The sequence below is a fragment of the Astatotilapia calliptera genome, chromosome 16 (assembly GCF_964374335.1).
Source record: "Astatotilapia calliptera chromosome 16, fAstCal68.1, whole genome shotgun sequence".
Taxonomy (NCBI): domain Eukaryota; kingdom Metazoa; phylum Chordata; class Actinopteri; order Cichliformes; family Cichlidae; genus Astatotilapia; species Astatotilapia calliptera.
Window position 1 is genome coordinate 15,804,195 of NC_137437.1, and position 24,540 is coordinate 15,828,734.

Genomic DNA, 24,540 nt, shown 5'->3' on the forward strand with positions numbered 1-24,540 from the left:
TGTGGAGAAGAGCATGTAACTGCAGTTTTTGTTGAATGTAATTTAGTACATGCATAAGACTGGAAACATTAATCATAAATTATTTTCTGAAGTATTGAATTTTGGTAAAGAGTAAATAGTAGTAAATCTGCATGCACATCTTTATCTGCCCTCTTGTGACTTGGGTGAAACTATTGTTAGACGTAATCCTGGGAGATATATTTCAAATCTGTTAAGGCATTAAACATCAAAACCCACAAAGAGCAAATTCTGTGACAAGACTGTTGCTGACAGTATCAAAAGCCTTGGACAGATCTACAAATAGTGCACAGCAGGGTTGCTTCTTGTTGAGTGAATTAACAGTGTCGTCATCAGTAACAGCTGCAGCAGTTACTGCGCAATAAGCTCTGTAGCCGAGGGAAATTATTATTCTCAGGCGAGCGACAAATTGTGAGCTGACTCCTAATTCTAGGATTTAGAACAGGCAGCACAGGTGGATAGTTAAGTGTGACCAACTGCAGGGGATTTTTCATAAAGTGAAAATGGATTTAAATATTTGTACAAGTGGTGACGAATAGGATCGTAGATGCGTGGAGTCAGGTCTGCAGACCAAAACAAAAAAACACTCACCAGCTAATTTTTGCTGTTTACATTTGTCTACGCCTCATCATTCTGTGACAGGTCTGAAAAAAATGTTAAATAAAGACTAGAAGCTTTTTTAAGGTTTTTTTTTTAATGGTTGAGTTGTTGGTTTTGACTTTGGTCTTAAATATACTGCACTAACTTATAACCCCCCGTCAAAATAATAATTAAACGCTTACCATTTCAACTTGGTGGTTATTGCGTGCAGTATGTGTATAGAGTTTTCTTTACTATTTCAGTATAAAAAAGCTAGATAGATGCTCTTTGTTTCTTGTTAAAGTAATGAAACATTTCCTGAGTTTTGACTCTTAGAAAAAAGTTGTTTTTGTTATTTTTTTGTTACTTTTACATTAAGGTTTAATGTGAGTATTCACTTTGTGACACAGTCTGGTACACAATAGTTACTTAGATCAGGGCAAGATTATTAGAGGTAAAATAATTGTTGTTTGGTTGATAGTCTGCAAATCTGCTGTAACATATCCGTTAATGAAGATTTGTCGATTTACATTAATCCAGGGGGGAGCAACTCCAGGCCTCGAGTGCTGGTGTCCTGCAGGTTTTAGATGTGTCCTTGATCAAACACAGCTGATTCAAATGGCTAAATTACCTCCTCAACATGTCCTGAAGTTCTCCAGGGGGCTGGTAATGAACTAATCATAGAGTCACATGATAAAGCTGGTGTAGCATTGCATGCATTGAAATTTTCAGTTGCTGTGTATCACTCAGAGTTTTTGAATGTAAATCTGTGTTTTTATTCAGGAAAACAGTTATTTGGAGTTCATTTTTGTTGGCTCCATCCAGCAAATTGAATCGAAACTGAATTTGATGCACACGAGGACACACACTGTTTAAAGCCAGCTTCGTAAAAGCAATTATAATTCCCTTAACACTGACTAAAAGTGAGTGCTTTTCACAGATTGCAGATGGTCACTGAAATAATTGCAGTCTGTTATGATGTTGACCTTAGAGTTTTCGATCCCGTGAAAGCCATCATATTACTGGTAACCTTTTAATCAGTTTGAAGTTTGAAGTATAAATCCACACTGTGATTATAACATGAGGTGCAAGCAGACTTGTTATTTATACACTGAACCTGGGAAATGACTTGCTGCCATAAAGCACTTAAATGAATTCAATAAAAGATTGTGAGGAGATTTTACTCCTGTTAGCTAAAAATAGGATTGTTGCACTTTGTGCATCCTGAAACCTCTTCAGTCCTGTTTATGCCTCAATGCCACGACAGCTGTGCCCAGAGGTGCTGCGTTTTTTTTTTTTGGCTTGTCCGTCTGTACCTTCGTCCAACCGTCACACTCTCATTAACATGACTGCTCTTGAAAGCAGGGGATTTTATTTTCATAGTTGAAGTCAAAAGTGAATACTTTTTATTTGACGATCAGATGTCACTGTGAGCTCATGTTTGGCCCATTCGTGGGAATGATATTGCAGGAACATATGGAGGGAAATTGATTACATTTGGTGCGGCTGATTAGATTTCTTTTTTTGCCATTGGCCAAGGTCACTGTGATCACACAACACGTGGTTTTGTTGATGACTTGAGGATTCATTTGCTCTTATGGTAATATTACAAACCAGTGTTAATGGGATAAAACAATAAGGTGAGGGTATTTTATAATATGGGCTGTTGCATTTTAGACTACATGCCATTTCACCTGACCACATAAGCACACATACTCTGTTCTGTGCCTTTTAAGCAGATTCTAACTGTCACACACAAGCTTCTGTGATTCATCAGGGACAGTTTAGGGTTTAGTATTTTGCTCAGGGACACTTTAACGTGCTGCCTGGAAGGGCTGGGAATTGAACCACTGGCCTTCCAATTGGTAAATGCCCCAAAAATATCTTTTGACCTTTTAAAAGGTCTGTGGTTCCCAACTATTAAATACTTTGAAAGTCTTTACTCCATGTATTTATTTAAACACACAAATGGATGCAAACCACAGGTTGAGTGGTTGGCCTAGAAATGCAAGGGGTAGATTCTAGTTCAGTCATATAGTTATACCTGTAGAAAACACTGTCACTGCAGGTAGCTGCAGGGAGTTTTGAGTAATAGGCAAAGACTTCATTGAATAGTTATTTTTAATGCAACGGTACTATAAATTAGTTTTGTTCTGGTTTCTCTCGAGTTCAGTGCATACAGTGAAGTTGTAATTGCTGGTTCAGAGTGTTGGTCAGACAAAACAGGCAGTGTTAATATAGTCATGTTGGTTTTCTGTCCTTTAAAATTGTTAGATATAAACTAAAATAAAAAAAATCTATTTCTGACATTTGACAGGTCAGGTTTTTTGAGAAGAATCCTGCAGTGAAATAGGGAATTATATTAAAACAATCCGCAGCGAGCGTGTTTATAGCATTTGGTTATTATAAATCATTGGCTATACGATACATTTGACAAAGTTGCTGTCTGTGAAGTTCATCCTTTTTCCATCCTTTTAATCTTGAAATTCGACTCACATTTCTCTTCAACTACAGTGAAATGTTTCCATCAGCCCTGACTCAATTCTCTCTGGGAATATCTATCATTTCTTGCTGCTTTAATCTGTAATTCTCTAAAGTGTAAGTTTGTGCACTAATCATTTTTTGTATTTGTGTAATTTCTTTTTTGAATTGTCTGTACCAAAGGAAAAATATTTTGAAATGTCCATAGGGATCACTATGCTTTTTGAATTGTTTGTATTGTATAGGACTAGTTTGGGTCTAAAGGACAGGAATATTCAGTAAACATAAAAATTTGCACGTTTTGCAAGGAATACACATGATTTCATCTCTTGACTAAATCAATGTTATGAAAATAACATGAACTTAGTGATAAACTTACATTAGCATGCTGCGGTGGTAAAATTGAACCACTGGAGGATTAATTTATTATTTACTTAAGGGCATTGCTAATTCAGCTCATGCATTTCTCCCTTTTTTATCTCACTTTAGGTTGTGGCTCCTCTCAAAGAAAAGATTCGTGACCTGGAACAAAGGTTTGTATCTGGTTTTTTTGTTGTTTTTGTTTCCATTGAGATCTTAAAATATTTGCTCATAGCTCGGTGTGAAGGAAAGCTTAATGGACTAATAAGTAGGTTTAAGGGTCAGCGTTATATATGCCTTCATTTCCTACTTTAAACTGTTGAATTTTCATTTGAAAGGGCACTTATAGACTGAGAATGCTGCATCTGAATAACTTGCACATGGATTAACATTCTGTGCTTATTTAAAAGGTTTATCTCTCTTTAACAGACGTTGAAGACAGAATGAATGCAACAGCAGCTAATTAATTGCATCTGGTGGTATTTGTTACTTGTGATAAGAAGATTTCTACATCACAGGCTATCAATTAATTAACCTAATTTTGCATTGTTTTTATGGTAGCATCTCTGGGTACAGTAATCCAGCTTGAAGGTGTTAATTATACATATTTGTCTTTAGTACCTTTAATGCTAATAACACTGACATACAAAGGTACGTGTTTAAATGAGCCCGTTATCCCTAGTTTAACATGTGTGAGGGCAACAAGAACCTCTAAATGGAGCACATTTTATATCTACCTTGTGCTCCTGAAGAGCGACTGTGGATCATTGAAAGCTAAGCCCTGTGAAAAACAGTTCTCCCTTACTGCTTTAACAGGATTTAAGAGGGGAAATATCAATTAGGTGTCACCAATCAAATGGCCTTAGTTATTTGATCATCAGCAACTGTGAGCACCTCTATAAAGTAGAAGATCTCAGGGTTTGCTGGTATGGAGCATTCAGGTGTGTGTTACTAAAAGGCTGCAGTGTTCCTAAGAGTGGACGTTCTGGTAAATTCAAAGTGGAGATGTTTGCCTGTAAGGTTTGACAAAACCCAAACACAGCACATCAGCACAAACACTTTACACTAGCTGTCAAGCCAAAAAAAGGGGCTGCTTTTCACAGTGTTTCCTTGTGAGTGAACAGTATTAAAAGAAAGTAATTAAATAAATCAATGAATAAAAGCTTGAGCTAAAATAATGGAGGTACTGAATATTGTTTCCCCTTGAGTGAGCTAATTTTGTAATGAAATATATGATTGTTTAAGATGTCATAGATAAGGAATATTGAATACTTTTTGATTTTTATGGTAATTCTAAATATTCTTTGGTTCATGATGTTTTGGAAAACCATAAATAACCAAAAGGCAATAGTAAAAATTATTATGAGTAGTAGCAGCGCATTCATTTTAAAATTTCCTACGACAGCCAGGCCTTCATTTGTTCATATGTTTGGTCAGAGTTGCTACAAAATGTGTTTGTAAAACACGTGAAATTATTGATTAAACACTGAATTTTGCGTGAAACGTTCGTACACACAATTTATGCGCAGACTTGTGTTTACAGAGATACTAAAGTGATCCCGAGCACAGCAGCAAATCTACAACAGAAAGGCTAAAATGAAAAAATAGAAGAATCAAGGTGCTGCAATGGCCCGGTCAAAGTCCTTTACTCAACCTGACTGAAATGTTTTGCTGCGACCTTCAAAGAGTTGAGCATTAATGAATGCCAGCGAATCTCAATAAACTTTAGCATTGTTGAAGGAGAAGAGTGGGGCATAATTCCTCCACAAAAAATGTGAATGTTCTGTGAAAAATGTTCGTTTGTTTCATCATGCATACAGCACAGGCTTAGTGGTGCAGCGTTGTGGTTATTTAAAGGCCAGTTTTAATAATCAAGTTGAGGTTATTTTTGAAACAGTGTTGTATTCCCATAAGCAGTCTTGAAATAAATACACTTCTCTAAATGATTAACCAGCTCATATCTTTGTTTTTAATTGTAGCTACACCAAAGGTAACCATAAAATATAGTTTATTGATGTTTATTAATAAGATTACAGGACCTGGATTGAGAGTAAGATCCTAGATTGTTCTGTTTTGCTTTGGGCTTATGTGATTGTTTCTCCAGATGTTCTCTACAAAAGGTTTTTGTGTTCTCTCTTACAGTTTTTCTCAGAAATACCCACCGGTGAAATTCCTGTCAGAAAAGGATCGTAAAAGAATTTTGGTATGTAACACATCCAAGTGCAAATCGTATTTTCAGTAACCATGACATAACCCTGAGCTTTCATAAGCAACGGCCAACAGAAGCACAAGCTTTCCTCAAAGCCTGACTTATCTCCATGTTAACAGCAAACTGAGGGAAGTAGAACTTGCAGAAATGTGTATCTTAAGTAGGGATGGGTATCGTTCAAGTTTTATCCGATACCGGTGCCAAATCGGTACTTTTGAAATGGTGCCAGTGCTTAAACGGTGCTCTACTGGTGCTTAAAGAATGGAGAACACAAACTTTGTCCAAAAACCTCTTATGTTTTTATTTTTAGCAGTCTCTTTTTTTCTGCAAAATGATAAGCACCGTCCAGCCCCACGCACGGGGCGATCTGTGCTAACTTGCTAATGGAGATCTACCACACCCAGTAGATGTGCTTGGTGTGAGGTCTTGCAGCAAGCTATCAAATACGGTGCATTTCTCGGCTTTTAAAAAAACGCTATGTGTCGCCAGGTGTTTCATCAGATTCGAGGAGTTACCTCCTTTGACAGTATCACCTTAAAGTACTTGTTGCAGGCTGCTGAGTTTGCATCTTTTGCTGTGAAGTACAGCCAGACTTTTCACCGCTTTGCCTTGGGCACTTTTAATCTGTAGCTCTGCTCTAAAAGAACATGTGTACCTGGGCCCGCCTACTATCCTTGGAAAAGTAAAATGATTGGCTAGAATCCAAAGTGTATGACATCTCAGGAAAAAAAAAAAAAAAAAGCACCGAAATGTGCGCTGCTTTTCAGTCTGGTTACTACCGTTTATGTCAGAACCGGTACCCATCCCTAATCTTAAGGTGCTGTCTGAGAGAGCAGACCTGGATCGAAGGCCATCAGTGCTTCCTATAAAACACTTGCTTTATAGCAGTTTTACAGCAGCTAAAGCCCACCCTAATTCTTGAAGTGGTGCTCACTATTGGGCCAAATGGGTGGAGCTGGACCTAGTGCTGAAGTAGAAGGTCAGTAGTGTTGTGTGACATGGTGCGAACTAAATACAGCTTATTTATAACTACACAACATCAGACAGAAAACCATTGAAACATACAGATACCACACAAGCAATTATGAAAAATTAACTTTAAGCTAATTCATAGTTTTCATTTTTACGTTATGCTTAATTTTATATTCTTTATATGATAAAAAAGGATAAGCTCTAGTATTAATGTTGGCAGTGTACCACAGAAACATCTCGAGATATTCTCAAAAGAAGTCTGTACTTAATTATCTAGCTCTTTAGCCCTCCTTTGAGTCAGACTGTGAGCAGTAATGTAGCAACCAAGGACCTTCTGAATTACTCACCATCCTGCAGTGGAACAAACAGGAAGTTGTGACGTGGGCACAGTTTTTTTTTTTTTTGTTGGGGGGGGGGGGGGTTAGTGAAGAGTTCTGTTATTTTCTTACGGTCAATGAAAACCATTTGGTAACTTTAGTAACTGTACATAAAAGATGTTAACAACAGTGGCCTCAAAATACTTGGATTGGACATACACACATAAAAATAAGTGAGTCAGACAAAAAACGATTTCACAAAACTAAAATAAAAAAAATGTGTTTATATTGTGATCAACAGTTCAACTGAATCCATATTGGTCGGAGCTGCACTGAGGTCAAGCAGCACCAGGACGTAGATGTGTCTGTCCTGGTCTGAAGTCTGAAGACATGAATAAGTTATTTGTAACCTTTAGAAAAGCAGTTTTGGTGCTGTGTAGCTTGCTGTTGTAACTAAATACCGCTAGCAGTTGTTCTAAAACCAGTTTCTCAAGATTGAGGCCAAATTTGAGATTAGTTTAATTTCATTAATTTTCTAAATGAATATGTACGAATACAAAGCATTGTCTACTGCCATGGCTACATGGCATAGTTACTTCAAATTTAAAAATGTACATATCATCAGTGCAAAATAAACATTTTAAGGGATTATGTGAGCCTACTGGTAATGAGAAAATGAAACACAACATGCATCTTATTCCAACAACGGGCAATAATTCAGGTCATGCATTCAGTTAACCTGCTGAGAATATCCCTGTGCAATCTGATAAAAATGTGAGGTAGATAACAACAATATAGTCTTCATTATAAATGAATGACCAGCTCTGAATGTAACCCTTAACTCTGAGCCCACTTATCCTGAGGTGGAAACTCTTGAGTGTTTATGGGCAGAGTGGAATCATAAAGCTATCAATGATGGAGCCGAGGCTTCCCATTCTGATCCACTCCTAAGTAAAAATTATATACTATTACTGTTTGTGTGATATAATAGACAGCAGCAGCAGTAAACGACCATACTTGGAGTGGAGTAAAGAATCAATAAGTTAACCCTTTAGTATTTTATTCAGTGTAGTAGAATCATTAATGATTTAGCAGATAAAGTGTTAGAAAGGTTAGAAAGACACTGCAAGCATAAAAAACAGAAAGTAAGCTTTCATAAAGATTGAAGAGGTCACAAGAGTATAAGTAGTGCAATGAACATGAGTTGAAACACAAATGCTGCATTGATTAAGAGGCGTACTGTTGGAAAATGGATGATCGTGTGTCTGACTTCGCACGAGTATTAACTGTGCGGCAGTTACTTTAGTGACTGCATACAAGGTGTGAAACACACTGAAAGATATCAGCCTCTATGTATTATGAGTAAGAAGGAAAAAGTGAAAGAGATTAAACAGCTTGGGGACACCAGCAACTGCAAAGTGTTGGCCGTGAAACATGGAGGTGGGTGCCTTTATATTAAAGCTGGATATGGGTGACGAGTGACATTTATGGATGGCACTATATATATATATTCAAGTTTGTATACGCAACTATTGATTGATTGCACAGGAATGCATGCAAACGACTTGGTTTTAAAGTTAACGTCTTCTAGTTTTTTCTTCTACAGGGAGTGCAGAATTATTAGGCAAGTTGTATTTTTGAGGAATAATTTTATTATTGAACAACAACCATGTTCTCAATGAACCCAAAAAACTCATTAATATCAAAGCTGAATGTTTTTGGAAGTAGTTTTTAGTTTGTTTTTAGTTTTAGCTATTTTAGGGGGATATCTGTGTGTGCAGGTGACTATTACTGTGCAGAATTATTAGGCAACTTAACAAAAAACAAATATATACCCATTTCAATTATTGATTTTTACCAGTGACACCAATATAACATCTCCACATTCACAAATATACATTTCTGACATTCAAAAACTAAACAAAAACAAATCAGCGACCAATATAGCCACCTTTCTTTGCAAGGACACTCAAAAGCCTGCCATCCATGGATTCTGTCAGTGTTTTGATCTGTTCACCATCAACATTGCGTGCAGCAGCAACCACAGCCTCCCAGACACTGTTCAGAGAGGTGTACTGTTTTCCCTCCTTGTAAATCTCACATTTGATGATGGACCACAGGTTCTCAATGGGGTTCAGATCAGGTGAACAAGGAGGCCATGTCATTAGTTTTTCTTCTTTTATACCCTTTCTTGCCAGCCACGCTGTGGAGTACTTGGACGCGTGTGATGGAGCATTGTCCTGCATGAAAATCATGTTTTTCTTGAAGGATGCAGACTTCTTCCTGTACCACTGCTTGAAGAAGGTGTCTTCCAGAAACTGGCAGTAGGACTGGGAGTTGAGCTTGACTCCATCCTCAACCCGAAAAGGCCCCACAAGCTCATCTTTGATGATACCAGCCCAAACCAGTACTCCACCTCCACCTTGCTGGCGTCTGAGTCGGACCGGAGCTCTCTGCCCTTTACCAATCCAGCCACGGGCCCATCCATCTGGCCCATCAAGACTCACTCTCATTTCATCGGTCCATAAAACCTTAGAAAAATCAGTCTTGAGATGTTTCTTGGCCCAGTCTTGACGTTTCAGCTTGTGTGTCTTGTTCAGTGGTGGTCGTCTTTCAGCCTTTCTTACCTTGGCCATGTCTCTGAGTATTGCACACCTTGTGCTTTTGGGCACTCCAGTGATGTTGCAGCTCTGAAATATGGCCAAACTGGTGGCAAGTGGCATCTTGGCAGCTGCACGCTTGACTTTTCTCAGTTCATGGGCAGTTATTTTGCGCCTTGGTTTTTCCACACGCTTCTTGCGACCCTGTTGACTATTTTGAATGAAATGCTTGATTGTTCGATGATCACGCTTCAGAAGCTTTGCAATTTTGAGACTGCTGCATCCCTCTGCAAGATATCTCACTATTTTTGACTTTTCTGAGCCTGTCAAGTCCTTCTTTTGACCCATTTTGCCAAAGGAAAGGAAGTTGCCTAATGATTATGCACACCTGATATAGGGTGTTGATGTCATTAGACCACACCCCTTCTCATTACAGAGATGCACATCACCTAATATGCTTAATTGGTAGTAGGCTTTCGAGCCTATACAGCTTGGAGTAAGACAACATGCATGAAGAGGATGATGTGGACAAAATACTCATTTGCCTAATAATTCTGCACTCCCTGTAGTGTCTTCTAGTAACCCTAACCCCTAAGTTGTTTGTTTGGTGGATGTTAAGAGGTAATAGTAGAAAGTAAAGCAACAAAATATTAGCCTATTATATTATGATACAATATCACAATAATCTGTGAAACAATGGCACAAAACCTCTCCACAGATTTGTGTAAGACTGGCAATATTCATTTAATGGGAGATAATGAATCCTGCTGGCTTGCGTAGCATATTTAATTGTATTTTAAAACGGTGGAGCACTTGTAGCTAGTGTAATACAGCTGTGGATTTGCATGCATGCTATGTTGAAGGTACTGTTTGCTCACAGGCTGCATTTCATTGCTTTGTAACGTAATATACACTTAAGAAGACTCCGCATACCCTGACATTGCAAACATATCCACCACTGTGTGTTTGCTATTAGATAACTGGAGGAGCTGGTTTTGTGGGTTCCCATCTGACTGACAAATTGATGATGGATGGCCATGAGGTGACTGTGGTGGACAACTTTTTCACAGGAAGAAAGAGGAACGTGGAGCACTGGATTGGTCATGAAAACTTTGAACTCATCAATCACGATGTGGTAGAGCCTCTCTACATTGAAGGTGAGTGAAAAAGTGAAAGTGGTAGGTAATGACCTTTTCTACTTATTTCTACTGTCTGCCTGTTGGTTGAAACAAGAGGTATAATCCACAATGCTGCTATCTCAAGTTATTTTCCATTTAGTCAAATGTGTTTGATTCCACTCAGTATATCTGAAATAAGAAAATACGCTCTGTTTACTAAAGCCGTATTGAATAACACCCCTTAGAAAACGAATATTACATCACTGCCTTGTGAACAGCTCACTGAGATATAAGTGCTCTATGTCTTCAGCATAAAGTAGCACAGTGCTTGATGAAGCCAGGCATTCAAATGATGATGCAGGCAAGTTAAAAACTCAGACTTCATCCTGAGCTAAAAGCTAGGATTTTAACATGATTTTAACACAGTCATCCACCTGCTCATGCCCACTTTGACGTGGACATCATGAGCATGCTTATTAAAACTCTGCACGCTTTGCTGGTTGATCACAAAATGCTTTTTCTGTTAGACAGTAAAGTTGTTTATTTTTTAAGAAATGCTAAAAGTTCGGGTTCTACCTGCAGGTGGAAAGAGTATTGAAGTGGCTGTGTTTGCCTCAAAATGTGAAGCTTTAGAATGAGGAACATGTTGTTTTTAAATTCGTTTTTTAGTTAGGTGGTGGCTGAAGTCCAACCTGAGCGAGCCAGAAATAAGAAAGTCAGCTTGCATGGAGGAGGGCAAAAGAGACAGGGGGGCTAAAAGGGCTTGTTTCAGATGGAGCATAAACTGATGGTGTTGCACAGAGGGCCAGTATAACAGTTGACATGCAAAACTACTCTACCGGAGTCCCAGAATAAGAATGTAGAGCTGGAAGCTACAAAAATAGGTCATCTTTAATGCTGTTCTGAGTAGAGGTTACACCACTCCAACACCCAAAAGGATAAAAAAAAAAAAGAGTAATTTTAAGAAACATACAGTACTTTGGTGTCCACGGTGATGACTTATCACAGGGTCGTCCGACAGTGTTGTAATTCTAACTGCATTTACATTTTAAAAGTTTAATGCTGGAGAAGCTCAATTAAACCTATGTAACTCAAAACATTCATGCTTTGTAGTGTCATACAAAAATATACAAACTATCAGGTTAGCATTTCCTGGATGTGGTTATTTTTAAGAATGGCATTTTAGGGGTTATGTGAATTGAAAATGGGATACAAAAACAAAAGCGTCCATCAATAGTTATCAATAGAAGCTATCTGCACGGATTGGCGTGATCAGTAGCGGTACGGCATGTTTGATGCACTTTCTATCACGATCTGACTCCTCAGAGTGGTCAAGATTTGTAGGTGCCTGTCAGGATGGAAAAGCTTTGGTTTTCTGTTTTGATGCCAGAGTATTTGAGTTTCTCTATTTATCACTTTTTCTTCCAGTCTATCTTTAAATTCCCAGTACATGCTTAGAATTGTTCCAGGGTGCTGAGTGCCTTGATATTCTCAGTCAATCCAAGTGTGTTGACATCGTTTGTTTGCTTTGGTATACCATCTGTCAAAAGCAGCCTAACACTCTGTTAGACTTGATGTCTACATAGGTGGACGAGAATGGGCAGAGGTGGGATTGTTAACGGCAGGGAGGATTGACGGCTGAGGTAATAGCAGCCAACGTGTCTGCTGCAGAAAGGACATACTTAGTATTTTGTTCCAGCATAGCAATTGGTTTTTCTGCCTGATAATGTCTTAAAGACATCACTGCAGTTTGGTGTGAAAAAATTTCCCCATTAAAGTACCATACGCATGGAGAGTGCTAATGATGAACACATTTCATATGGAAGAGATCAACCAAACGTGTCTGATTGACATTTAATGTTATTGCTAATATACAGTCTTGAAAATGTATTCTAAAAATAAATGTGCACAGCAAAAGAGGTCTCCTGTTGCTTGCAATATTCTGATCTGACGTCAGTGTCTTTGGAATTTTGAGAGGAACACAAGGTACTGCAATGGACTTAAAAATACTGAGTGATGGGATGGAATAAGCTTTGAAAGTAAGGCATGGAAGAGGAGGTCACGCTTTCAGTGGCTGATAGGCTTTGCCTTGAAAAGAAATGATTTGAGTGGCCTACAAAACAGGAAAATGCTGTGGAGTGCTAGAGACTGGGAACGAGACAGATAAGTACCTGTTCAAGACTTATAGGGCAGTAAGGACTACTTACAAGGATAACCACAAAGATCAGACTAAGTACACATAATGCATTTCAAGTTTTTTTTTTATTGCTTATTAAATAACTTTGAGGATCATTGTCATTTTATGAAAAGTTTTAATTTGACACATTTGAATTAGTGTAGTTAAAGAAAGGATATGGAGAACAAGGTGTTCTCTCCACACAAATGATGGATCCAAAGGAGGAAAAGGTTGCTACAGTTCTGTGCCAGGAGTTTCCATTTAAAACCAATGTGCAACTAATTTCTGATTACGTATGTTATTTATATTGTTCTAAACGCTTTTAAAAATCAGTTTTCTTCCATTTAAAATGTTTGACACATATAGATTTGCAACTCAACCTTGAAAGCCTCAAAGAACAACTGTTCTGGTTTGCAGTAGTACTGTTTTAAACCAAGCATTTCTTCAGAGCTAAAACTTGTTGTATTTGGAGTTCAGACTTACCTGCAGCTCCCAAAGTATAGATAGTTGTTTGTAGTCCATTGTTCTAATATGATATAGCACATATATCTGTTACTCTTAAGCCCTTCAGCTTGAATCTGCTGCATTATTACAGCTTTTTACCTCTCAGCCGTAAAAGGTTAAAGGGCTATTGTAGTCACCCACAGACACCCAAGTTTGTGAATGCGATAACTCAAGGACAAAGTGATGTAGGAGTTTTTTGCTTTTTGAGTTTAGTCTCCTCTCCTGCTCTTTTAAAGCCTAAGCTTCCTAAATTGATTATCAATAAAGGCTTTAAAAGTAAGGAAAAAATCCTCATATACAGATTTTATGAAAACAGGATTGATTTATTGATTATTGTTTCCCCTGCTCTTCACAGTGGACCAGATCTATCACCTGGCATCTCCAGCCTCTCCTCCTAACTACATGTACAATCCCATCAAAACACTGAAGACCAACACCATTGGCACACTTAACATGCTTGGTAAGTAAACTCAGTACTCAAGGATAACTCAAGGATAGGGTTAAAAAGATTCACTAATTGCATCGCCTGTAAATCAGAATTGATGCAGCCTTTTTTTCTTTTATTTCTCCATCCGTTTAACAATAAAATATTGTAAAATATTCTTCAGTCTTCAGTTAAACCTGTATAAAAAATGTCTTTGTTGTCAAGTCAGACTGAAGAAGTAAAGGGAAAGAAATAGGATCCATTAGTCTCACTCATTAAATTGTCAGCTTTTTATCCAGCTGCTCCAGAAAAAAATGCCTGTCATATTATTTTGTCTGGGTGCTGTCAGAATATTCAAACTTAGGTTCATTACTTAAGGATATATGATTCTGCGACCTATTCGATCCTTCATGAGAAGTCTGGTGAGGCTTTTTTTGTGTGCTAACAATAGTGATTAAGCTTTCAGATGTAAAATGCATTTTGAAACTCCATCAGTGGTACAGCTCTGAGAGAACCAAATAACTTTTCCTTTTCATTTTCCTGCTGGTCAGATAATAAGTACTGAGTCAGAATAGCAGGTATATCCTTAATAGTCCTGTCATTTTTGAAGGAGCCACCATGAAACATTTATATAATAGAAACCATTGTTGAACAAGTCAAGAGTCATCTTTGTTATTGTTATGGAAATCTATTCTATTATTATTATTTTTAAAAAGGCTAAGAAACTTTGTCATCCCCAAACTCAGAAAATTAAATGATACGTGGATACCAATACAACAAAAAGGACCAATGTACTGCTCTATGAGAATGATTCCAGACACTCTCCAGTTGTATTGTCATTGTTTGAAGACAGGTTGCCTCCCACCAGATCACTTGTGCAGCCACCTCACGATCTAAAGTGGTTGCCCAGAGGTTCAGAGTGTTACCTGCTCAACCTACCATAACACTGTTGTTTTGTTTGTGTCCTAGGCCTGGCCAAGCGTGTGGGCGCAAGACTCCTGCTGGCTTCTACCTCTGAGGTTTATGGAGGTAAGAAAGATTTCTGAAGCCGGTTTTGTTTTCCACTGCCATTGTGAGCCTTTCGCACACCTGATGTTATTTACTGCTCATTCCTATGATCCATCCTGCATCTTTCACTAAAACGCAGTTTGGGTTTCAATCACAGCAAGAGCTCAAGATTGAACAAACCTGGGTGTTAGCTTATGTGTATGTGTGCGCTGTTATATTCATTCACACACGGCAACTACAGTTAATCAGATTTTGAGAGTCATAATTGATGAAGAGGTTTAAAAAATATGTGCTTATTGTGAGGCTGAAGTATTGTACCATGTTTACTGTGAGATTCAGAAATGGCAAATGAGAGCTTTACCCTGAATGCTAATGAAGGTATGTCATTCAGCCTGTTCTTACAGGCCTTAATTATTTATTGCAAATGTTTCATCTTATCATCTAAGTGGTAAAATGCAGCTGTATCTTCTAGGCAGACATGGACGTGTCTGTGTGTGCACTAGTGAACAAGCAATTTTTTCTGTGTGGAGAAAGCTGAGCTGAAATTATGTGAAAACTGCTTGATCTGTTCCTGAAATAATTTTGTTTCAGATCCAGAGGTACACCCCCAAAATGAGGATTACTGGGGTCACGTGAACCCGATTGGTCCTCGAGCGTGCTACGATGAAGGGAAGCGTGTAGCGGAAACTATGTGTTATGCCTACATGAAGCAGGTATCCTCATCATTTAACATTTACTGTGCAATAACATTATCTATTCTTGATAATTATTATAAAATAAACCCTACAATTGTCTAAAAAACATTTAAATACAAATGAAAATCTGTACAATAATTGAATGTTTCTACTTAAACAGACACTTAATACTTTCTGGATGAGAGGACTAGAAATAACTATCCATGCAAGTGGTGAAAGGGTTTCTAAGATAAACAGGTTTCTAGCAATATATTTTTTTCATGTCTTGCTATGAGGCTGTTTTTAAGGCGATAGCTTCCCATCAGGCATGTCGACCTTGTGTTGAGACTTGTGTTTTATGATGAAAAATTCAGCAAAGCTCTTCATGATTTCAGTTATGTTAAGACGGATTGGTATTGACTTGATTGACAACAGCCTTTGATGATCAGATATGATTGACTTCTCTTGCCTTTCCTTCAGGCAGGTGTTATTTATTTATCTGCCTCGTCACCCGCGCCCCCCTCAGAGCCTCATTATTTTTTTTTCGCACTTACTGAGAGAATTCTTGGAAACGGCTGGCTTTCAGAATCAAATGTCAGCTGTTTATGCTGCGGGACGAGAATATCGCACATAACATCTATTGCCCGGTCATGTAATCAAAACTCATTAACATTTAAAAAGTGATGAATGTGGGTTATGCAGCAGATGAAAAGGCATGTCTTACCTGCCTGTCGCCATAAAGAAATATTAAAGGGTGCGTGTGTACAAAAATTACAGAACAGTTTTTTCCAATCAAGTTATTTGATTGGACAATATGAAATTATGCTTAAAATGTCTCTTTACTTGGTTGTTATATTAATGATCATATGCATAACTGTGTTACATTGTAACAAAGGTGAAGATGAACAAGATTTTAAACAAAACATGCGACAGAGAGAGGAAAAAAAATAGATCGTATGCTTTTGTGGTACAAAAAACCCTCCGATCATTCTCTTGAAAAATACCTGTGAGGAGAAAAAGAAGCTAAAGTGTCATCACAGATTTTCAACAGCAGGGAGTACACGTTTCTTAAATTAAGCACAGACAGCCACTTCCTTATGGGAAGTGCCTGATGTGTTTTACATAAAGACAGTACTGTGCAAGTCTTGAACTACTTCTCATTTCTTTGTTTTTTGTCAGGAAAATTGGGAAATAGTTTATTGAAACGTGCAGCCATACATGGAAATAAATGGGGCAAAAACAGAGTTTTTACAGTTGTACAAACTTGGAAGTCAATATTTGGTGTGACCACATTTATTCTTTAACACACTCTCTTAGGCAGATTTTCTGATAATTTCTTTAAGTAGTCTTCAGGAATAGTTCGAATGTTCTAGAAGAATAGTTTTTTTTAAGGACATTCAACACTCTTTTTTTGGATGTTGGCTGGCTTTGGTTCAGTTCTCTGGCTTTGGTTCAGTTCTCTGCCAAAATGATCCCACACTACTTCTGTAATGTTGGAGTCTGGGTTCTGGGGAGGTCAGACTATGATTGTGCTCCACTGGCTGATTTTTCTATCCAACTATGTTTTTACTCCAGCAGCAGGGTGTTTGGGATCGTTGTGATGCTTAAAAAAACAACCCCAGCCAATCAGAAGCTTTGCAGATGATATTGGATTAAAATCCTAACTTTCCTGCGTTCATACTTCCATCAGGTGTGATAAAAACTTAAACTCCACTGGATGAATTGCAGAATGACAGAGTCTCCACCATGTTAGATACTCACTGTTGGAAGTCTAAGGAAGTGTCACTGTTGTACCTCGCTCCTCACGACCTCTGGTACATATTGACAGTGATTTGAATAAAAACCTAAAAATCTGGATTTGTCACAGAAACACAGATTTTTAGTCCAGTTCTTGTGTAATCTCAGCATTTTCTCTCAGTTATCCTTGGTGTCTTTACAGCTTTACAGATTAACTGAAGGGACAGATGCAAATTTTTCCCCAGTTTATTAGGACATGAATTTCTTTTAATCCGTTGCAGCTATATTTGGGGCGTGTCACTTCTTCTTTTGTCCTCAATTTGTCCAGTTTCATCAAATTTTTAAGGGCACACTGCACACCATGTTGAGATAAGTTTTCAGCTAATAGTTCTTTAGGAAACACCTTGTGTGGTTTAGGCAACATGCTGTTAGTAACAAAGTGGCTAAACATACAATTTGATTTTTTTCTTTGCTGAGTACTCTGTTGTGTATAGACAACACTGCTTCATGCCTTGGTTAAGGGTTAACAGACGAAATTCCTCTGAAAATGGTCAGGTGCAAGAACTGGACTGAAATTGAGTGAAAAAGCAGCCAGTGTCCAAAGAAAAACTTTGCAAAACCTCAAGACCAATTAAAAAAAAAAAAATGAAACAAAACTCTGACTTCCTGGAAGCAAAATATAAAGAAATGAGGTGTGACTCAAGACTTTTGCACAGTACTGTATACTACTGTACAGCCTGTAGTGGAGCACAACTTCCTGTTTCTTCATTAGTATCTGAAATCATGCTGAAAAGACTGTTAGAAATGATGGAGTGCAATATGTCCTCCTCCCCAATATTATCAGATTTATGCTTCAACATATGAAAGTGAATAAAATTATTCAGCTGGAGCTTCACTTGAAATATTTTTGAAGGTAGAAACCTGCCAGTTTTGTATGACTGGCTAAGCAGTGTGTACAACCTGTAGAAAATGTTCAGCATGAAATATGAATGAAACATGAGGAGTGGGGGATTAAAAGGTTCTGGAAATGGACCTTTTAAACATGGAAAACTGTGCCGAATTTAGATTTGGCGGGTTTCCTGTTTAGCATCATGTTGTCATGCACCTCAGGCTCTTTTCAGTGCGTCTGATTTTTTTTTTTTTTTTTTTATATTTTTTATGTTCACTCTAAAAATGTAGCTATGTCCCCTGAAGCTGGGTCTCCTGTGGTGTGTAAAAATGGCAATCCCTTAATCAAATTTTCTTTTTTCATGAAGTGGGCAAATTTGCATGGAGTCTCATCTGGATCAGTCCAGGTTGAGAGAGAAAATTATGTTGGTGTGCCGAAAATAGTCTCCAGGCTCACTGGCACTCAGCACAGTTCTGTGAATTTTCTTACTCTGACACCTCAGGGGGCCAAACAAAACTCTGCATTAACAGCTTGACACTGGGCTTGAACCGCCTTTAGGTTTGAACACTCTGACCTTTTCAAGTGTCTTTGATTTAGCTTGGAGATCCAGCTCTTAACACCAGTCATGATCCATTACTAAATGTAGGTCAGTTTGAAACCCAAGTTGATGTTTTCTTTCATCTGCAGAGATTAGGCAAATTAAAATCAGGTGTTTTTCATTTTTATAGGCCCCATTCCCAGAACTTTTTGATCACACTCTTTTATTTATATAGAAGAGGGTGATTATATAGATGTATATGTATATAGTTGTAGCTTACATGCATACCAATGCTTACATTAAGACTTTTGTGTTCACTGGTTAAGTGATCTTTCAATATTTGCAGTTATGCAGTCACAGTGTGTCTAAGACCGCATTAGCTTAATGCTAATTTGCAGGTTTTTCAACGTCAGAGTTTAGAGGTTCCAGGTATTTTGTCTGAACTTGTCAGTCTTCTTCGTCTGTACACTGGAGTCATTTTTCACTCTGTTTAATGGTGGAACAGCCTCATCCTGGCACTAATGATTTATCCTACGGGGCAAGTATTCAGTGTTTCATCTGCAATTCGGCACGTATTGGTACATATTTATAAATCTCTAATTATTATGTTTTTAGAATTGCATCCTGTGCTTTGATTCATATTTATTTATTCATATTTATTTATTCATATTTATTTTTTTCTTCTTTTTATCCAAGAAGTTATATTATGGGTGGTGTTCCTAAAGGTATCCCACAGGTAATGTAGCTGCAAGTAATTTAAATTTAGTCAGTCTGGCTCATGATCAGAACATAGAATCACAGATATCCAGGGCTACCGTTTCTTAAAAATGGCATATTCCTGAGAGTCCTGTCAACTCTGTTCATGGTTCTTATTTATTGTCTATTGTCGTAAGTGTACTAATTTCCTCTTAGACTGTTTTCACCAACATCTTCGGTGAGGTGCATGGACTGAGAGTAGTGGAGGAAAAGTAACCCTGCTGAGTGTGTAGAAGTTTACCATTATTTACGGGACGGGGTTACATGAGCACGCACGCACAGCCCTTTCGAGACCTCTTCATCATGTTGTCCTCATTGTGTCCTTGATCCTCACCACACTGAATATATTTGCAGGATGTGCCTGTTGAATTTCATGTTCCACATTTTCAAGAGAGCAATTTCCATAATTTTCATGTTTTTATTCATATTACACGACCAAAGACGATTCCACGTAGCATCTGAAGTAGTTTGTGGTGGTGCATGAGAGTGACTTAAGAAGGTCCATGGATTTAAAATAAGGAAGAACTTTCTCACTCTGGGATCAAGCAGAGTATCTATCCTCTACTTGGCCTCGATTATTTACTGATTTTTGACAAGTGGAGGTGATTATGTATGTGAGGATTGAGTATTGAGATCCTTAAAAAGTATTCAGACACCTCAGAGTTAACAAGTTCTCGGTTCTCCTTTGCTTACAGGAGGGTGTAGAGGTGAGAGTGGCAAGAATCTTCAACACGTTCGGCTCCCGTATGCACATGAACGACGGACGGGTTGTCAGTAACTTCATCCTTCAGGCTCTTCAAGGAGAACCTCTCACTGTATGCATTTTAAGTTTTTTACTTGCTCGGCTTTCACCTCATTTGTATGTGCTGCAAGTATCGAGGCACATCGGGATCATTTTAAAGCACATTGGATTAGTCCCACATGGAAGATGGTTTAATATTCATATTACATATAATTTTCTTTAACTGAAAATTAAAGGATGGGGTTTTATTATTTCAAATCTAGATCCTGACCTATTTAACATAATTTCTTTGACATCGTAAAAGTGGTTTAAAAGCATTACATTGAAACCAAATATGGATGCAGTAGAGAGAAATGTAAGGAATGGGAGCAGGGGAATAACATGCATCCAGAGGTCCAAAGGGGACTCTGCTTCTGAGGGTATTTACACAGGGTAACACATGCTAACCTTGGCCTTGACTTTGACATTTTACAATGTCAGCTTGCTCATCACTCAAGGATAGCCTGTTTATTTTATTTCTTCTTCTAGGTTTACGGTACCGGCTCCCAGACAAGAGCCTTTCAGTATGTAAGGTAAGTTTACTAAATTAAACCCATTATATTCATCCCTGAAATGCACAATTTTTCTCATCGATCTCCATTGTCTCATTATCTTAAACAACTTTTAAGCCACACCCCCTTTTATTTTTATTTTGCTTCCAAAGAGCCAAACTTTCCTTCCATTTTTTGAAGTAATCTTGAGCAATAGCTCTCAAGGCTTTCTGAAGATCATACAAAGTTTTTTTTTTTAGACATTTGTTGCTTTTTCACTCGTTTTCAGTCCAGTTCTTGTATTTTCAGCTTTATTTAGTAAGACGCTCAGCACTGACCTATGAATCAATCATGTATAACAAGGCACCTGATTCAAAGGATGATCCTGTGTCTTAGCAGAAAAATAATTTTAAATTGCATATTGAAGCACTTTGTTATGGTCACATAATTTGCATTTCTTTAGTTGAGTCTACGAAAAATAATAATAAAGATAACATAGTTTGACATTCATAAAATAGTATTTTTACAAGAGCTTTTAGCTGAAAACTTATTCAGTTTCCTCAAATATATTACAAATACACTGCTTGTCGAAATATGTCAAGTGGCAGGCCTAAAGTAAACTATCTACAACAAACGAACAGTATCTGAAAGTCAAGTTTTTAAGAGACCAGAAAAAGTCTAGCAGAGGCCTGACACACGATCGTTGCCACTGTAAATCTTGTGTATGTTTGGAAGAGGTCAACAGTGAGTGTGTACAGCCATCTGTAAAACACAGTGGAGACTCATTTCAGCCAGTGGTGTTTGAAGTCTGAGAAGTACAGTCAGATTTTGAGACACCATTCATACCACCTAAAAAGCTGCTGATTGGCAACACCTTCATTTTTCAGCATGACTCGAAACACACTGATAATGCAGTAAAAGCATTTTCAGACGAAAACCCCGTTTTCAAATCTCGCCAGGGTAGCCCAAGGCTGTCAGTCGTGGATTAGCCTCCCCAAAGATCCAACCTCGACATTATTGAAGCGGAGAACAGAGCAAAAGGCAGCCAACATTCAAAGAAGAGCTTTGAATGTCCTTGAAGCTGCCTGGAGAACTATTCCTGAAGACTACATAAAGAAATTAAAGAAAGCCATCAAAGAGAGTTTAGACTATGTTAAATTAATTAGTTAATACCAAATATTATGACTTGTTAGTAATGTAAAAACCCTGTTTTGTTTTTTTTGTTTTTTTACCTTATCTACTCTATTTCCATTTATATTTGGTTATTCTTTACTGAACATTTCTTTATAAATGAAATGAGGTGTGGCTCAAGACTTTTGCACAGTATTGTGTGTCACCTGTTTCAAATACTATAACAAAAAAATACTAATAATGACAAATAACTTTTAATATGAAATATTAAGCAGTCTCTGTACACACACATATGCCAATGTAAACCAGAGTGAGGCTTTTGTTCATGGTGGCATTAAACTGTATGAAAGATATGTTTGTGGGTAGAGTTTTACACTTTTGTAGATTTTAATATAAAGTAAAGAAGCGTGGTGTAAGTTCAAAGAGTATTTACTGGTTTCATTTCGTCAGACTGAGCAACAGGGATCAGAGGCACAGAGCATTTGAAGCTCTCGTATCTGATCGTAGCATTTACCTGATGCCCTGTATGACTTTCGTGTTGTGTAAACAGTCTTTGGGTAGCTTTTCTTGAAGTTGACCCTCCAGAAAAAAATGTATTTCATAACTAACACCTAAAGCTAATCAGATCTAAACTTTCACACCAAGCAATTAAAGATGCACACTGGAGAATTTCATGATTTCAGTTCTAAAATGTTTTATTAAAAGTTTTTACAGAATTTACAAACAGCATTCATTCATGCATTCAATTTTGCATTGAAGTTTCTTTGTGAGTGATCAAAAGGAAAACAAATAGTTGGATTTCTAAGTGAAAGTAAATCCTTGGAAATTAACAGCAAATGTACCATAAAGTGTTTATGTAAACGGTAACTGTGTCAATAAATAAAGTAATATGATGAGAAAAGGAATGAACTCAAGTTTTAGATTTTTCAAAGGAAGAAACATTGGGTGAAAAGCCGTAATAAATATGGTTGAAGTTATAAAGAAAATTTGCAGAATTATTTATAAATAATGTAATAAATAATGAACAATTTGGGGAGCAGCACTAAAAGATTCATTGGTGTGAAGAAGTTCACATCAAGTTTCTGCCGGCGCAGGTCTAGGACTCCTCTTTGGCTGTTGGTATGAATTGTGCCTCAGTTCGGGAAGTGGACAAATAAACTTTGTGTATCTCGTTAGAATAAGTTGAGATCTGGGGTGAGGTTCAAACATGCTGCTTTGTCTATTTCATCGTAGATTTTCTTAACTGCTTATCCAGCTCAGCTGTTTAAGAGGCAGGGTACATCCTGAATACGGCCATCACACAGCTACTCCATCAGAGTTAATTAAATATATAACATAATATTAAATGTAATAGAAACAAAAATCACAATTAAGTTCCCTTAACTGTCCCTGTGTTTATTTTTGATATCAGATTGTTAACCTGCTAAATTCTTATTTAACTTTTCCAGAGTTGGACAGTCTTATCTCTGTGTGTGTGTGTGTGTGTGTGTGTGTGTGTGTGTGTGTGTGTGTGTGTGTGTGTGTGTGTTAGGGAGAGTGAGAGTGAAACAAGTGTCAGTCAGGGTATGCTGATACACTTGCATAGATGCCACGTGGAGTATACACGGTGTTCTGATTAAAGAAATCTGTGCATGTTCATAAAGTGTCCTTCATATTAAAAATAGAGCGTGCTCCTGTCTGTGTTTTCCAGTGATCTGGTGAATGGCCTTGTCTTGCTGATGAACAGCAACATCAGCAGTCCAGTCAATCTGGTGAGTTCATAATATGTGGCTGCGTTTCATAAATTGAAAGGCAAATTGATTCTGTGTGTCTGACACTTGCTGACTCTGATGTAATGGATTAATTTGTTTTTCAGGGAAACCCAGAAGAGCACACTATATTGGAGTTTGCTCGCCTCATTAAAAGTCTTGTTGGTAAGTCTTGTGCGGCCTGTACCAGCTCATGCCTCGTCATCGTTTTATCCTGGTGGTATAAGGTCGCCCTCACAGGGAGGAAGTCGGCAGGACATTTAAAAGCAGGATCACTTTCTTGTTTGGAGCAAATCACAGCTAACCATAAATGCAACCAAAATAGCGTCAGCTGCAATGGGGATGTCAGCGGGCCTCAGCATGAAGTATGCTAATGAGAACATGCCTGAGGCAGGGAACCATGAAAGATTGCTCGGTCATAACCAGAATCCAAGAATGTGATAAGTTGATGGATGTAAGGTGTATTCCAGTGGATTGGTGACAGGTGAAGGTTCACAAGCTTTAAATGGGCTGCAAAAAGTGACCTCATGTGACAAAATAACCAAAAGAAGTGACAATATGTCAGATGATACAGTGTTGTGTATATCATGTGTTGATCAGTGTTACTCAGTGTTCATCTGGACGTAGCGTTTTTCAGTGGGAGAAACATTCAGTGTTACTTATTTGTGGTAGTAGAGGCTCCAGTCTGCAGAGCAGTTCTAAGACAACGATAAGTCATGAGAGTTATACCTGCTGATTTCTTTTCTTTTTTTAAACGTGTGTATACGTGCAAGGAAGGTTTGTTTAAAAGTGTGTCTTGGGAAGTCTGGCAGCATCTTATGCCCACAGAGTGTATGATAAAAGATGAACCTTTGGGGTCTGAATAGTGAGGTGGAAGTGCCCTAAACCTGCACTCTTTCCTGTGACCAACAGGGGGCATTTCCTTTGTTGGCACCAAAAAAAATCTATCTATATGTTGAAAATAGATATATTAAAAAAATGTGAAAAGGAGTGTTGATGTCTGCTTTATTACCTCAGTAAACTGTTTAT

At 37.8% G+C, this 24,540-nt stretch overlaps 1 protein-coding gene across 2 annotated transcripts in view; it reads left to right on the forward strand.

The window, feature by feature from the left end:
- The window catches only part of uxs1 (UDP-glucuronate decarboxylase 1), a 35,387-nt gene that overhangs the window by 8,322 nt on the left and 2,525 nt on the right, over positions 1-24,540 (forward strand). The window contains exons 4-14 of one of the 2 annotated variants that reach the window (XM_080291050.1): positions 1,138-1,263; positions 3,568-3,611; positions 5,581-5,641; positions 10,513-10,693; positions 13,690-13,794; positions 14,728-14,787; positions 15,358-15,479; positions 20,056-20,175; positions 20,631-20,674; positions 23,454-23,514; positions 23,619-23,676. In XM_080291050.1, coding sequence (XP_080147176.1) covers positions 1,138-1,263; positions 3,568-3,611; positions 5,581-5,641; positions 10,513-10,693; positions 13,690-13,794; positions 14,728-14,787; positions 15,358-15,479; positions 20,056-20,175; positions 20,631-20,674; positions 23,454-23,514; positions 23,619-23,676 — 982 coding nt within the window. The remainder of the gene's footprint in view (positions 1-1,137; positions 1,264-3,567; positions 3,612-5,580; positions 5,642-10,512; positions 10,694-13,689; positions 13,795-14,727; positions 14,788-15,357; positions 15,480-20,055; positions 20,176-20,630; positions 20,675-23,453; positions 23,515-23,618; positions 23,677-24,540) is intronic. The other variant, XM_026144178.2, reaches the window with a different exon arrangement.